The sequence below is a fragment of the Bubalus bubalis genome, chromosome 7 (assembly GCF_019923935.1).
Source record: "Bubalus bubalis isolate 160015118507 breed Murrah chromosome 7, NDDB_SH_1, whole genome shotgun sequence".
In the NCBI taxonomy this organism is placed as follows: Eukaryota; Metazoa; Chordata; class Mammalia; order Artiodactyla; family Bovidae; genus Bubalus; species Bubalus bubalis.
In genome coordinates, this window is record NC_059163.1 from 83,715,566 (window position 1) to 83,730,376 (window position 14,811).

The following is a 14,811-nucleotide window of genomic DNA, read 5'->3' on the forward strand; positions in this document are numbered from 1 at the left end:
GATTATCAACAAAAGTTGCAGTTTGCACTGATTGTGCCAGGGACAGGGCTGCAGTAATCGAGGAGGCAATAAGGGTTACAAAGCTACAAATCCCAGAATTATTAACCCTATTCCCCTGCAATAATGCATCAAAGCACCCTCTACTTCCCTCCAAAGCTCAAGTTCTCTTTCATCATACCAAGACCCATTGATCTTTATGGGAATCATAACAAAGGCAGGCTGTCTTAAAACTAGAACCCTAGTCTGATTAGTAATTCCCCTGATGCAGTTAGTCAAAGTACCGTTGTTACAAGTTATATCATAATTTTGTGACCCAGGTTGTATATTCACAGATCATACTAGTAAAGCATAAGGGTGAGGCACACATACACGAGGGTACCTCTTGGTGAGATTCCATAATAACCGTGTCTCACTTTCGATCCCACCTGAAGGTAGGAAACCTCACATCCAAGGGCAGCAGCTAGTTTCCAAATTTCTGTTTGGAACACTTTAGAGCCGCCCAAATTCCAAATACGGGATGCAAAGTTTCTATTATCCTGAGCTCCAAGGTTTTGGGCCGAGTCTGGAGACCAGTCCCACAATGACTCATTTGTCCCAAATATGTTATAAACCATAGCAGTTCCATCTCGACACAGTTTCCATGGTGCAGCAGTGACTCTTCCCCTTGTTCCAAAGTCGCAGAAAGGGATATCTAAAGGACCGGTTCCATTACGACATTGAGGAGTTCCAGATTCTTTCATTACTCCAGGAATGTACAGGTTCCAACTACTGTCAGAATTGGCATATCTTGCCTCACCAACAAAAAGACATCCTGTTGAATTAAAATATCTAGACAGACAGATAGGTAAACGATCAAACACTCCATGATAAGAGAAATTAACTTGATTAGGAATAATATGTTTATCTGAAAAACCACCCAAAGCCACAGTATCATTAGTGTATATGGGAATAGACCGACCCTCCCAGCCCTCTGGTTGGAGAAGGGGAGGGTCGGGAAAATAAGCCCAGTAAGCATTTAAATATTCTTCAGAATGTGCAGTATTAATCTGATTTAAGATAATTAATAAGGTTATCAGGAAGCTTAAAGGCGATATCGGGTCGCCCTGCACAGCAATACGATTCTGTGCCTCTCGCATCAATGCCTGGAGTTGTTGCCGAGATGGTAATTCATCATGCTCTTGAATTGTCAGTCTCCTCATCTGGTTTACTAGAGATCATCTCCGCCGTGCATACCAACCTTTCTGGCAGCCAGCGCGGTGCTTCGGCATCCTGTGGGAAAACACAAACATGCCCTCATCCCCAAATTATTACAGGATCTGGTCCATACCATTTTCCCACAAGTGGGTCTTTCCAAAAGACTTTAGGTCTTATTGTTTGCACATCAAAGTTCCAAAATCTCTGTGCTGCTGAATGGCCACATGTATCCAGTTGTAAAAAATTTAGAACAAATAAAGCATGGTTTAGAGAGTTGGAGGGGGTATTGAGATACAATTCCCCCTTTAGTTTTTGCAATTGATGTTTGAGAGTTTGGTGTGCCCGTTCAATAATTCCTTGACCTTAAGGATTATAAGGGATACCCGTTTTATGTGAGATAGACAATTGTGTACAAAATAGTTGAAAATTTTTTCCAGTGTATCCTGGACCATTGTCTGTTTTTATGGTCTTAGGGGTTTCCATAAAAACAAAACATTTAATGCAATGAGCTATACAATGTTTGCTAGCTTCTCCAGATTGTAGAGAGGCATATAAAAAGCCAGAGAAGGTGTCAATAGTAACATGAAAAAATTTTTGTTTACCAAATTCAGGAATATGGGTAACATCCATTTGCCATATGTCGTTTGGCAACAATCCTCGGGGATTAACTCCATAATGGGGGATGCTAAAAAATTGAGGACATGTTTGACATTGCTTAACAATCTGTCTGGCAGCTTCTCGAGTAATGCCAAATTGAAGTCTTAAGCTATTGCTGTTTTGATGGTGTAAGCTGTGGGAAGTTTTTGCCATTTGTTCCAATGAAGGAAATATCATACGTGTAGCTTCGTCAGCCAAAGCATTGCCTCGTGCTAAAGGTCCAGGAAGTCCAGAGTGAGCACAAATATTACTGAAATAGCACTTATTAACTCTGGAACAAATTAAATGTTGTATATCACGAAAAAGAGTTTGGATAATAGAATTCAGGGTACCAATAAATGGAACAGTCTCAATAGTGTTTAAGGCTCTTATGATATATTGACTGTCTGAATATAAATTAAATGGAGCAGAGATTTGTAATAGAGCCTGAAAACAGCAAATAGTTCTACTTCTTGAGCTGACTTACAATTAGTACGCCAGGTGGCGGTATTGCCCTGTACAATCAAACTAGCTATTCCATTAGAAGAGCCAACAGTAAATACAGTTAGGGCGTCGGCAAGGGGATGAGAAACAACGATTTTTGGGAAGAGAAATTGGTGATAGTGAGCAAATTGCAAAATTCTATCCCTTATCTCGCTTTTGTTGTTGATACAGTACTTCTTTGACTGTCTTTCTTTGTAATGTCGCAGCCAAAGTTATGCCTTGAACGTACAAAGGGCCGATATCGGCACAAATCTGTACATAATCGGATAAGCCTCCCTTTTTCCTGTAAGGTCTCAGGGCAGCTTGACAAGCCGAATTGGCATTCTCATAAGCAAGCTGTTTAGCCAACACCATTCCCGCCTGCTCATCCCCTATCATTTTACTAATTGCCTCAAGCAGGCAGGCAACAAAATCCTGATACGGTTCATCTGGCCCCTGGCGAATTTTAGATACATCTTCGGTCTTTTTATCAGAATTTGGAAGTTTTTTCCATGTTCGTAGAGCCGCAGCACTAATCTGAGGGTAGGCTCCAGGCAAATAATTGAGTTGATTATTAGTGTCTCGATAATCCCCCTCTCCCACCATCATTTCATAAGTGGTGTTCAGTCCCTGTTGCCAATTGATATCGGCTGTGATCCCACACTGCTCAGCAAACTCAGATTTCCATAGTAAATAATCTCCTCCAGATAGACAAGCCTGAGCAACCTGTTTCCAATCATTAGGTGGCAGATTTTGATTTCCTAAAGCCTCTATAATAGCCTGAGTAAATGGCGCAGTCAGGCCGTATTGTGCACAAGCCATTTTTAACTCTTTTAGTTGCTTAAAGGACAGCGGTTCATAATACCTCTGCTGTTGAGCATTTTCAAATACTGGATAGATTTCGGGAATATGTTCTCCTTCATCATTAGCTCGCTTAATTGCTTGTTGAAGAGGAGATAATAATATCTCACTTCTAATTTTTATGTTTTTTTCTGGGCAGAGAAGCAGGGATAGATATAAGCTCTCGCGGTTCTACAAAAGGCGGAGGTGGGTCAAGCCCAGGAAAAACCGAGGGAGGATATGCTGGAGGCACAGGCCGGCTGGAGTGGGAGTCTCCCTGTGCATCCTTTTTTACTGCTATAACAATTTTCTGAATTAAATTCTCCAGCTGTTCTTCAGAAAGCCCTGAATACTTTAATTCCCCTTTTCCCAAGGGGGGTTGCATGCTAACCATCATCTCCCAAGGCATATCCTCTCTATGTTACTGAGCTGCTTGTTCATTTAACTCTTCCTGTTTATCAGAGCTTAACACATCATCATTCCTTCCAGCTTTACAAACTGTTCCCTCAGGCACGGCATAAAGCAGCTCAGGTGGAGGGACAGAAGGCTCTGCAACTTCAGGTTCTGTGGAATCCTGGAGGGCCGTTTGAATCTTATGCCCCTCATGTTCAGGATCCAGACAGTCTCTTATGAAGGTCCACAAAGAAAAAGCATCCACAGGGACACGATTGGGACCATGTAAGGAGTAATATGTCTGCAATTGTTTTCCTACTTTCTTCCAAGTTTCCAGACTAACTGTTTCTTCCTCTGGGAACCAAGGACAAACTTCTTCTACAAAAAGTAAAAACTTCTCTAGCTGTAACTTATTTACAAGAATTCCCCTGCCTTTTAACATAGTTTTCAACATATGTACAAATAACTGGCGGCTATTGCCTTGTTCCATGATTTATTACTCTTGACAATAACGTTCCCTGCCCTTTACTTCAAATAATTAGGAATTCCTCGTTACTTACCTCAATCCTGACGGGCAGCAGCCATCGTTGCGCTCTGATTCTCGAGTCCCTGTTCGGGCGCCACCTGCCGGGGCCAGCCAGCAAAGTTGATCAGGTCCCGAGAACGTGCACAACGCGGCTGAGAAAGAATACTATAGCAAAAGAATACTACAAAAAAGATGGGGTCGAGAGGATCAGACACGTCTCCATAAAGGGAAGCGGTCTGACCACGACTTTATTCAGCATCTTATATTTATACAGGAGAGCGTGAGAAAGACAAGACAGTTAACATTTTTTCTTGGTTGACCTATACAACTTACAAAAAGTCACAAGAAATCTTGAGAGCATGGGAATGGCACCCTGTTATTATTTCTTACACCAGATAACATTTCCCTGTGCGTGAGAAGTTTGTCCAGAACTCCAGGTGTCTGCAGTAAATAATCGCCTAATCTCTGGGGTGGCGGGACAGAGAGCTATGTTTGCAAGCAAACCCTCAAGGACTGAGGCAGCTCCCAGGGCTGTGTCTTTTAGACAAAGGACCCCGTTCTCACGGGCAGCTCCCCTCAAGAAATTACTTAAAAATACTAAATTATACCTATGATACCTATCTTTTTGTAGTACTTGATGACAGACTACTAACTAATATATCTTTGGGATCTTAAAAGACTTGTAGGTGACAAAAAGGCAAATTGGATAAATTGGACTACATCATAATATGTGTCAGAACATATAGTCAATAGAGTGAAAAGGTAACCCACAGAATGTGAGAATATATTTGTAAATCATATATCGTATAAAATTAATAATAAGAATGTAGAAAGAGCTCCTGCAACTCACCAATAACAGAAAACAACCCAATTAAAAATGGACAGAGGACTTGAATAGACATTTATCCAAAGAAGATGTAAAAGTAGTCAGTGTACAATTTAAAATTTGCTCAACATGGATCAAGTGGTGAAGAATCTGCTTGCAATGCAGGAGATGCAGGTTTGATCCCTGGGTCAGGAAGATCCCTGGAGAAGGAAATGGCAAACCACTCCAGTAGATTTTCCAGCCTGGAAAATCCCATGGACAGAGGAGGATGGAGGGCAATAGTGCAGGGTTGCAAAGACATGACTAAGCACTGGATGGATGGATACCTATGACAATCGATTTTTGCAAATTGAAAGGCCATTAAAAATTCCAAATAAACTTTGGAACACTATGTTTTGTCACATGTTTTTATTAACTTATATGTTAAAATTTTTATTTTATAATTTTTGGTATTCAGTTTTTAAACAGGGTCATCCGTATAAGGTTTACATGTTAAATTATTGTCTTTGTATTAGTTAAATAGATAATTCTGTTTTCTAACCATGTCACAAATTGTATATATTAACAATCTCAGACTTAATGGCAGTCAATGATATCAGTGTCATAAACCCAATCCTGAATCCAGCAGTATTTTGCATCTTTAAACCATATGCAAAATATTATAGTCCAATGAATCACCAACTAGTTTGGTTAATGATCTCTACCTAGATATGAAAATACAACAATTCAAAATCTTGTCCGCTAGAAGGTTTATAATTTATTGATAATTATTAACATGTCTTCTCTTCTTATTCAAGATAAACCTCCTGAAAGCAGTTGTCTTCATTTTCTGTCTTTAAGATCCTTCAAATGTTTTCCAAGAAATGTCCTTTAGTACCTATACAATGTATGTCATCAAGGACAGAACTTATACCACAAACAGATTTCTTACCAGCTATTAAATAATTTATCAAAGGGTAGCAACTGCTATTCACTATGAAGTGTGGCAGATGTGAAGCCACATGGTAATTGGTGAAAAAAATATCATTGCATTCGTCCTTAGTGGTAACTATGGTTCTATTTTGAAGAAAAGTCCCACACAAGGATTTCATATTCTTTGAAACATTTTATTGATATCAGTAGGCTACCCACTAATATAAATTAAAATCTGGGAAAATGTTTCTAAAGCTGTAACATAATTACACAGACTTCTGGAAGAAAATCTCAAAGCTTTATAGTTTGTCTCAAATATAATCATTGGATACTAAATGGTGTGAATATATTTATTACATTTCCTTCTTATTTTTATTCCAAGTTACATTTTAGGCCTCAAATATACATATTTTTAAATGTTCTTTAAGTAAAAATCTAAGTTCATATGGAAAGAAAGATAGAAGGAAATTATAAGCTTTTATTTAGCCACTTATTTAATCATATCCAAATTCATCTACTATCCAGAAGGAAAACATGCATTGTATGCTTTCTTATAATATTTTTAATGATTAATTAAAGCTTTTAAATTTTTTAATTTTGTTAATTAAAGCTTTTAGTTTTTCTTTGACTCATAAGAACAAAGTTCTTTTTGTTTTTCATGTGAATTTACTTTATTGGAAGTACAATGTGTGCCTCAGATTTCCACTGTGTACAGTAATGGACATAAAATTATTAAATCAGAATAAACTTCTAATGGTTTAAAATTGTCTTGGTATTGAAATTTAGACTTAATAGTAGTTTTTCTAGAAAGAAAATGCTCTATCAACAAATTTAGATGCATTTGAAACAATCCCCAAATCTACAAAATTGTCGTAAATTATTTAAAACATATAATACCCCCTGGTTTACAAAGCAGAGGTCATAAAATAATTTTCAACCTGCATTATAATATTCCATCATAAATATTTATTGATAATTTAAGAAAAGTTGCATTGTACTAGTGCTGGGTTTTAAACTAGTACATAGATGTCATTTGCTTAAACTCAGTTGGGAGTCTCAAAAGATGTAATTTAAAAACTGTCCTGCAATAGAATTGCCAGAATGGAAATAGAAAAATAAAGACCAAAATTTGAACAGAAAGACTTTGTGATGGTTAAATATTTTATACTATATTTTATACATATTCTTATATGTATAAAGAATATTTTATGTATAATTATATCCTATTTTTATACTATTTTACAGTATTCTTCATATACTCTATTGGTAAACAAAGCTACTAAGACAGCTTTTGATGGTTCTCCAATCACATCAGTAGTCTAGAGAGCTTGTGTCGAAATCCAGGGAATCTCTTCACATTCTCTAGGCAAAGAGTAACTTGAACTCTGCATTAGGTCCCTAATAGATGGATGCAGGCTATCATACATCCTGCTAGAACCAATGCCATTTAGCTTTGTCACTTTCTAGGCAGTAAATACAGATTTCTTTTGCAAGCGATGCTTATTTAGGATATTTTCTTTCAGCTATAAGTGGATACCATCCTATTAAATATTTATTTTACAACAACATACAAAATAGGTTATTTGAAAGAGCTAAAAAAGAAAAACAACAACAACAAAAAAAACAGCTCACCTTCCAGGAACAATATATTTACATTTTACTTTATTTCACTTGGGGAAGTAATAAAACATCCTCACCCAGTTTTCATCAGGGATTCAACCTAGATTGTTGCAGTAAAAACTCACAAGAAAATATCTACATGAGGACATCTGGAAATGCTCCAGACAAAACCTCTTCTAATACATAATCCATCTGGCTCTTGCCTATGAGAAAAGTTTCAAAGAGAAGCAGAGTACAGTGCAAATATTCTCTCAAGTGACATCCAAAGGGATCTGAAAACTCATCTGGTGTATCTTTGCTTGATTGAATCTTTGCTTCAATTTGGTATCTGTTGGTATGAAATTTCTTTTTGTTTCTTTTAACAGGGTGTCCTATTTATGAAATTTTAGCTTATAATCTCATTTATTTGTCTAAGTTTTATCTATTCTTTTCTTAAAATATTTCCAATATGATTTATTTCAGGATATTAAGTATAATTCCCTGTGCTGTACAATAAGGCCTTATTTTTTGTCTGTTCTATATATACTAGTTTGTATCTGCTCATCTTAAACTATGACTCCAGTCTTTTTCCAACCTCTCTGCCTTGGCAACCACAAATCTGTTCTCTATGTCTGTGAGTCTGTTTCAAGCCTCCATTCTTTCTTGGACAATGTTATGCTACTTTTTTATAGTGAAACACAATGAAGAAAAGTTTGCTCTATCTTTTTTTTTTTTTTTAATTGGAGGATACCTGCTTAACAATGATGTATTAGTTTCTGCTGTACAACACCGTTAATCACCCGTAAGTGTACATATATCCCCTCCCTCTTGAACTGCCTTCCCACTCTCCCCACACTGAACCTGCACCTTTAGGTCATCACAAAGCACCAGACAGCTCCCTGTGATATACAACAACTTCCCACTTATTTTTAATCTTTAATTTCTATTGTACCTGTTTTGAGAGGATAAAATTGTCCCTACAGAGATCCTCCTGTCTTGCCTTCATCTCCCTTTGCCTCCTAAATTATTACAAGGATGGAATAGGATGGTACATATACTGAGAAACTTTTCTTCCTTTTTCTGTTTCCTAAAGCTGTGAAAATGTATCCCCTGCTTGAAAATCCAGTAGATTTTCACTCACATTTTATTTCATATAACTTGTACATTTTGTACTCCGAGGCCAAATTTGCCTGTTATGCCAGGTGTTTCTTGACTTCCTACTTTTGCACTCCAGTCCCCTATAATGAAAAGGATATTTTTTGGGGGTGTTAGTTCTAGAAAGTCTTGTAGGTCTTCATAGAACCATTCAACTTCACCTTTTTCAGCATTATTGGTCGGGGCATAGACTTGGATTACTGTGATTTTGAATGGTCTGCCTTGGAAATGAACATAGATCATTCTGTAATTTTTGAAATTGTATCCAACTACTGCATTTCAGATTCTCTTGCTGACTATGATCGCTACTCCATTTCTTCTAAGGGATTCTTGCCTACAGTAGTAGATATAATGATCATCTAAGTTAAATTCATGTATTCCAGTCCTTTAGTTCACTGATTCCTTAAATGTCGACATTCACTCTTGCCATCTCCTGTTTGACCACTTCCAATCTGCCTTGATTCATGGGCCTAACAATCCAGATTCCTGGAAAAGGTCAGTTCCATTCCAATCTCAAAGAAATGCAGTGCCAAAGAATGCTCAAACTACCACACAATTGCACTCATCTCACACGCTAGTGACTTAGCAGCACACGCTAGTAAAGTAATGCTTAAAATTCTCCAAGCCAGGCTTCAATAGTATGTGAACAGTGAATTTCCAGATGTTCAAGCTTGATTTAGAAATGGTAGAGGAACCAGAGGTCAAATTGGCAACATTCGCTGGATCATAAAAAAAAAGCAAGGGAGCTCCAGAAAAAACATCTACTTCTGCTTTATTGACTATGCCAAAGCCTTTGATTGTGTGGATCACAGCAATCTGTGGAAAATTCCTACAGAGATGGGAATTCCAGACCACCTGAGCTGCCTCTTGAGAAATCTATATGTAGGTCAGGAAGCAACAGTTAGAACTGGACATGGGACAACAGACTGGATCCAACTAGGGAAAAGAGTATGTCAAGGCTGTATATTATCAGCCTTGCTCGCTGGGCTGGATGTAGCACAAGCTGGAATCAAGTTTGCCGGGAGAAATATCAATAGCCTCAGATAGGCAGATGACACGAACCTTATGGCAGAAAGCAAAGAAGAACTAAAGAGCTTCTTGATGAAAGTGAAAGAGGATAGTGAAAATGTTGGCTTAAAACTCAACGTTCAGAAAATGAAGATCATGGCATCTGGTCCCATCACTTCTGGGAAATAGATGGGGAAACAGTGGAAACAGTGCCACTTTATTTTTGGGGGCTCCAAAATCACTGCAGATGGTGATTGCAGCCATGAAATTAAAAGACGCTTATTCCTTGGAAGAAAAGTTATGACCAACCTAGACAGCATATTAAAAAGCAGAGACATTGCTTTGCCAACAAGGTCTGTCTAGTCAAGGCTATGGTTTTTCCTGTAGTCATGTATGGATGTGAGTGTTGGACTATAAAGAAAGCTGATTGCCAAAGAGTTGGTGCTTTTGAACTATTATGTTGGAGAGGATTCTTGAGAGTCCCTGGAACTGCAAGGAGATCCAACCAGTCCATACTAAAGGGCGTCAGTCCTGAGTGTTCATTGGAAGGAAACTCCAATACTTTGGCCACCTGATGTGAAGAACTGACTCATTTGAAAAGACCCTGATGCTGGGAAAGATTGAAGAAAGGAGAAGAAGGGGAAGAAAGAGGATGAGATGGTTGGTTGGTTATCACCAACTCAATGGACATGAGTTTGAGTAAACTCCAGGAATTGGTGATGGACATAGAGGCCTGGTGTGCTTCAGTCCATGGAGTCGCAAAGAGTCAGACACAATGGAGCCACTGAACTGTATATTTTGTAAACTTGTATATTTGGAGAGTTTAGGTCTAAAATTCTTAACACCACAGACCTTATCAAAATTGCCACAGAGTCATAGCATTCTAGCTTCTAACACTCAAAAATTGCAAATTTTGAATTTTTATAAACCATTGGCACCATGATTAGGATCATAAATGTGTACAATGTATTTTGCTTAATAGTAATGTCACTTACTGAGCACTCAGGAGGCAAGTATTTTCTAAACTCCTTATATGGATTTTCTCTATATATCAAAATAATTGAAGCTAATACTGTTATTCTCAATCTACATATAATGAAATGGAAGCACTATGATTTTATTGTAGATGCCCATATTCATGTAACCAATCAATTGTGGAACTTGCATCCAGTTTGCAAAGTGAGTTTAAGTCTGAAAATCATCTTCTAGGACTGAATTTTCATCTCAAAATTATTCATGTTAATGTGAATTAATGAATAAAATCATTAATGTCTGAAGCTGAGATTTTATAAAGCATTTACTTTACTTGAATGTTGGGATCCCCTCCATAATTTTCTTTCTAGTACTCTTTATTTCTACAAAATTCATCTTCATATATGTTTATTCAACCTATATTCATTATCCTCATAAATATTTATATATGAATGACTTTTTAGTTTGAAAATGTTTGGTGTTAACTTTTCTCATTGAGATCTCTTCCAAAGAGAAAACATTGCAATCTCTGCTTTACACCACCTGCCTTTGGAATAATTAATTTCTTTGATGACAGAGAGCACTTATATGGCCAAGAAGAAAATGTCAAGATCCTTGTTCATTGTCAAAAGTGTCTGAAGCTACTGACATTGAATCTAGAATCTTGACTTAAGTGTGTTCCCTAAGATCTCCTCATCATATTCCTGATCTTAAAACCACTCTCAGGACTTATTGCAGTGTTTTTTTCTCCATTAACTATAGGAATAAGCAGCTGCCAAAGGTCATGCATGTGAGGCCCACAAAGACAAGAAGATGAAAAGAAAATTGTGCCATTTTTCTGCATAAGGATAAGAATAGGTAAAGTAACAATAAAATAATACCATGGGAAGCAAGATTGTCTGTAAGGATTATATGTGATGGACAGCACTAAGAAAGATAAAAGGGAATTATATTAGCAATATAACGTTTCTCTTAGTCAATAGGCAAAGCCCCCCCTTGAGTTAAAGAGATAAATTTTTCCAAAACACAAACACGTACAATTACTTCTTGTTTACCTTCCAGTTGGCTTATGATATGATAACACACATTAGTCTGTACAGAATGATTCCTTACCTGGATGCTTTTTAAATTTATTCATCATATCTCAATTTTTTTTTTTTCAAATGAACATGTATTATGTTTTTTACTGTCCATGTTCTTAAAGAGCTCTTTGTAAGTCAGTGGAAAATTCTGAATATAAATATTATTACTGTAAAATTAGCTGAAGGAAATGATGCTGATTTAGAAGCAATAATTTTAGCTAATAGTTGATACAAAGGGATATTTCAATTGATTTGTAGATCAACTAATAGATCATATTAGTGGGTCCAAATTTAAAACTGTAACTTATGGGCATATATATTCCTATATACACACACCCACAGATGCACACAGGTGCTGGCACAAATTTGGAAGTTTTGACATTCCCTTCTCTTTGTCTCCAAATTCACAGTGAATTAGGCTTTGATAGGAGTGGAACTTCAATTTAAATTTATCTTGTGTTTATGCCAAATTGCTTCCATTGTGTCCCACTCTTTGCGACCTCATGGACTGTAGCCTACCAGGCTCCTCTGTCCATGGATTCTCCAGTCAAGAATGCTGGAGTGGGTTGCCATTTCCTTCTTCAGAGAGAGTGGGTAGTAAGTTTGAAAATGGTAACCTCTTGAGTTGACTTCTCACTCTGATATTCTGCTATGCATATTATTGTATTGTAGCTGCCAAACAGAAGTCATCCCCCAAACCAGATATTTCCTTGATTTTTTCCTCCTATGGGATATAACTCAATCCCATAGATTTCTAAACTAGATCTGAAGTGAAAGGAATGGGGGATGGGATGGCTGATAGGTATTGGAATGCTAATATAATTTATAGTAGAGAAGGAGAATTTAAAATCGTATTTAGTAATATATGTGTAAATTGTGCTAACTGGAAGAATTTTCTTGAAATATTCAGTTTCGTTCTTAGTATGTAGTATTTCCAGGCTTGCAGTCTCCTAACTTGGTAAAAGTAAAAACCTCTTACTTGCCTTCTTGTTCACAGGGCTGAAATTCTCAGGACAATAACCAAATTTACATATTTACTTTCATACTGTAAACCACCCTTAGGATTTATTTTCTTAACAACTTTCATATATGATGTACAGCAGTGTTAATTGTATTTACCATGTTGTACAGTATGTCCCTGGTGCTTATTTATCTTATAACTGGAAGTATGTAGCTTTTGACCACCTTCATCCAGTTCCCCCTCCCACTACCCCCTGCCCCTGGTAATCAAAGACCTAAAATCTTTTACTATGAGTCTGTTTGTATGTTTGTTTTTGAAGTGTAATTGACCTACAACACTATGTTAGTTCTTGTTGTACAGCATAGTAAGTTTTCTATTCATTTTATTTTATTATTTTTTTATTTTAATTAGAGGCTAATAACTTTATAATATTGTATTGGTTTTGCCATACATCAACATGAATCCGCCAAGGGTGTACACGTGTTCCCAATCCTGAACCCCTCTCCCATCTCCCTCCCCATACCATCCCTCTGGGTCATCTATTCATTTTAAATCATCGCCACAATTGGTCTAGTTATGATATGTCACCATACAAAAATATTACTTAGTTGACTGTATTCTGCACATTTCAGATGTGTGACTCATTTACTTTCCAACTGGAAGTTTGTATGTCTTCATCTTCCTCACTTAATTTCTTTTCACCACCTCCGCCCCCCATCACCATCCCTTCTGTCAACCACCAGTTTGTTCTCTGCATCTATGACTCTGTTTCTGTTTTGTTTTCATTTGCTTTGCTTTCGAGATTTCACATATAAGTGAAATAATACAGTGCAGGAGCTTTAGACTGGGGATCCAGATGTGGGGCTCAGACCACTCACTCCTTGGGAAAAACCTCTGCAATTGTAATTACCCTTCCATTTGTGTGTTACTTACCTGAGGGTGGTAATCTTCACTGTGTCCACTGGTCTTGTTGTGAATCCTTCTTTGTATCTTTAGTTGTATAAGACCTTTTCTCCTTGTTTTATGGTTTTTCTCATCAGTGGTTTTGCTGTAAATAGTGGAAATTTTGGTGTTTCCATGGGATGAGGTGAATTCAGGGTTTTCCTGCTCTGCCACTTTGGCCACTCCATCGTTTAGTTTTTCACTATTTGCTCAGAAATGTGTGAAATATTGGTAGGCATTTTGTTATTATAAAAATCAAAGTTTATCTATGTGACAATGTCCTTTTTCTGGTGATTATGTAAAATTTAAATTGAATCTTTAAAAATGACAACTTGTGGATATGAATTAGTTCATTTTGACTGCTTTTCATCTCCTGTGCTAAGGGCAAAGTTTGAAAACAACAATAAAAGCAGTGCATTTTCTTTTTTCCATAAATGAAGCTTCAGGTTTTGGAAACTCTATGTGTAGGTGGATCTTCTATCTTGTGCAGGAGAACCAAATACAACTAAACTGATGATTCACTCCTACTTAGAGAAATGCTAATACTTCAGATTTCACTGCCATCTTTTCAGACTGAAATAGTTCACATTCTGAGCACCAGACAGGGAAACAAACTCAGTAGTAAGAAGAGGATCAGGACATGAACAGCTGTGTGGACTATAGCAATTTGGTTGTAGGGAAGCTGATGTATGTGTGGGATCTACTATGGATGAGATGGCAGAGCAATAATGTCAAGTGGAAACATATAGGAAATTACACTCGATAGACGATAATGAAGAAACCATTCAAAATTCACAGTGGTTTTCTCTAAGGAGGCAATTATGGTCCTTGTTAAAATAAATGGTTTCTTCTTGTCTAAATACTTTCCCAAGGAATCCTATTTTAAAGAATTTTATGTAGATTTTCTCACAAATGTTAAAATGATAATCTGCTGTGATCGTTTACCATGTCCTGCTCCCTGTTGCTTAACACTTATTTGTTATTATTTCATTAGTGAAGTAAAGTGAAGTCGCTCAGTCGTGTCCGACTCTTTGTGACCCCATGGACTGTGTAGCCTACCAGGTTCCTCCATCCATGGGATTTTCCAGGCAAGAACACTGGAGTGAGCTGCCAGTAGTGTAGTTACAAGAGAAGTATCTTATTAGTAGTTTTATTCACATTATTTTTTCTTTATTGATGAATGAAAATCAAAGAACCATCACTGAGTTTTTATTTTAAATTGCCCTAACCTGAATTTTCTATTCTTGAAAATGCTTAAGGAACAGGATTCTGTAATCTTATC

The 14,811-nt window shown here is 37.1% G+C and overlaps 1 protein-coding gene across 1 annotated transcript; it reads right to left on the reverse strand.

The window, feature by feature from the left end:
- Window positions 1-2,152: 2,152 nt before the first annotated feature.
- On the reverse strand, window positions 2,153-4,436 carry LOC112586107 (endogenous retrovirus group K member 7 Gag polyprotein-like). The gene is given in 2 exon segments (XM_045166306.1): window positions 2,153-3,286; window positions 3,342-4,436. Coding segments are annotated over 2 exon segments (1,509 nt in total). The 5' UTR covers window positions 4,037-4,436; the 3' UTR covers window positions 2,153-2,472.
- Window positions 4,437-14,811: the final 10,375 nt, after the last annotated feature.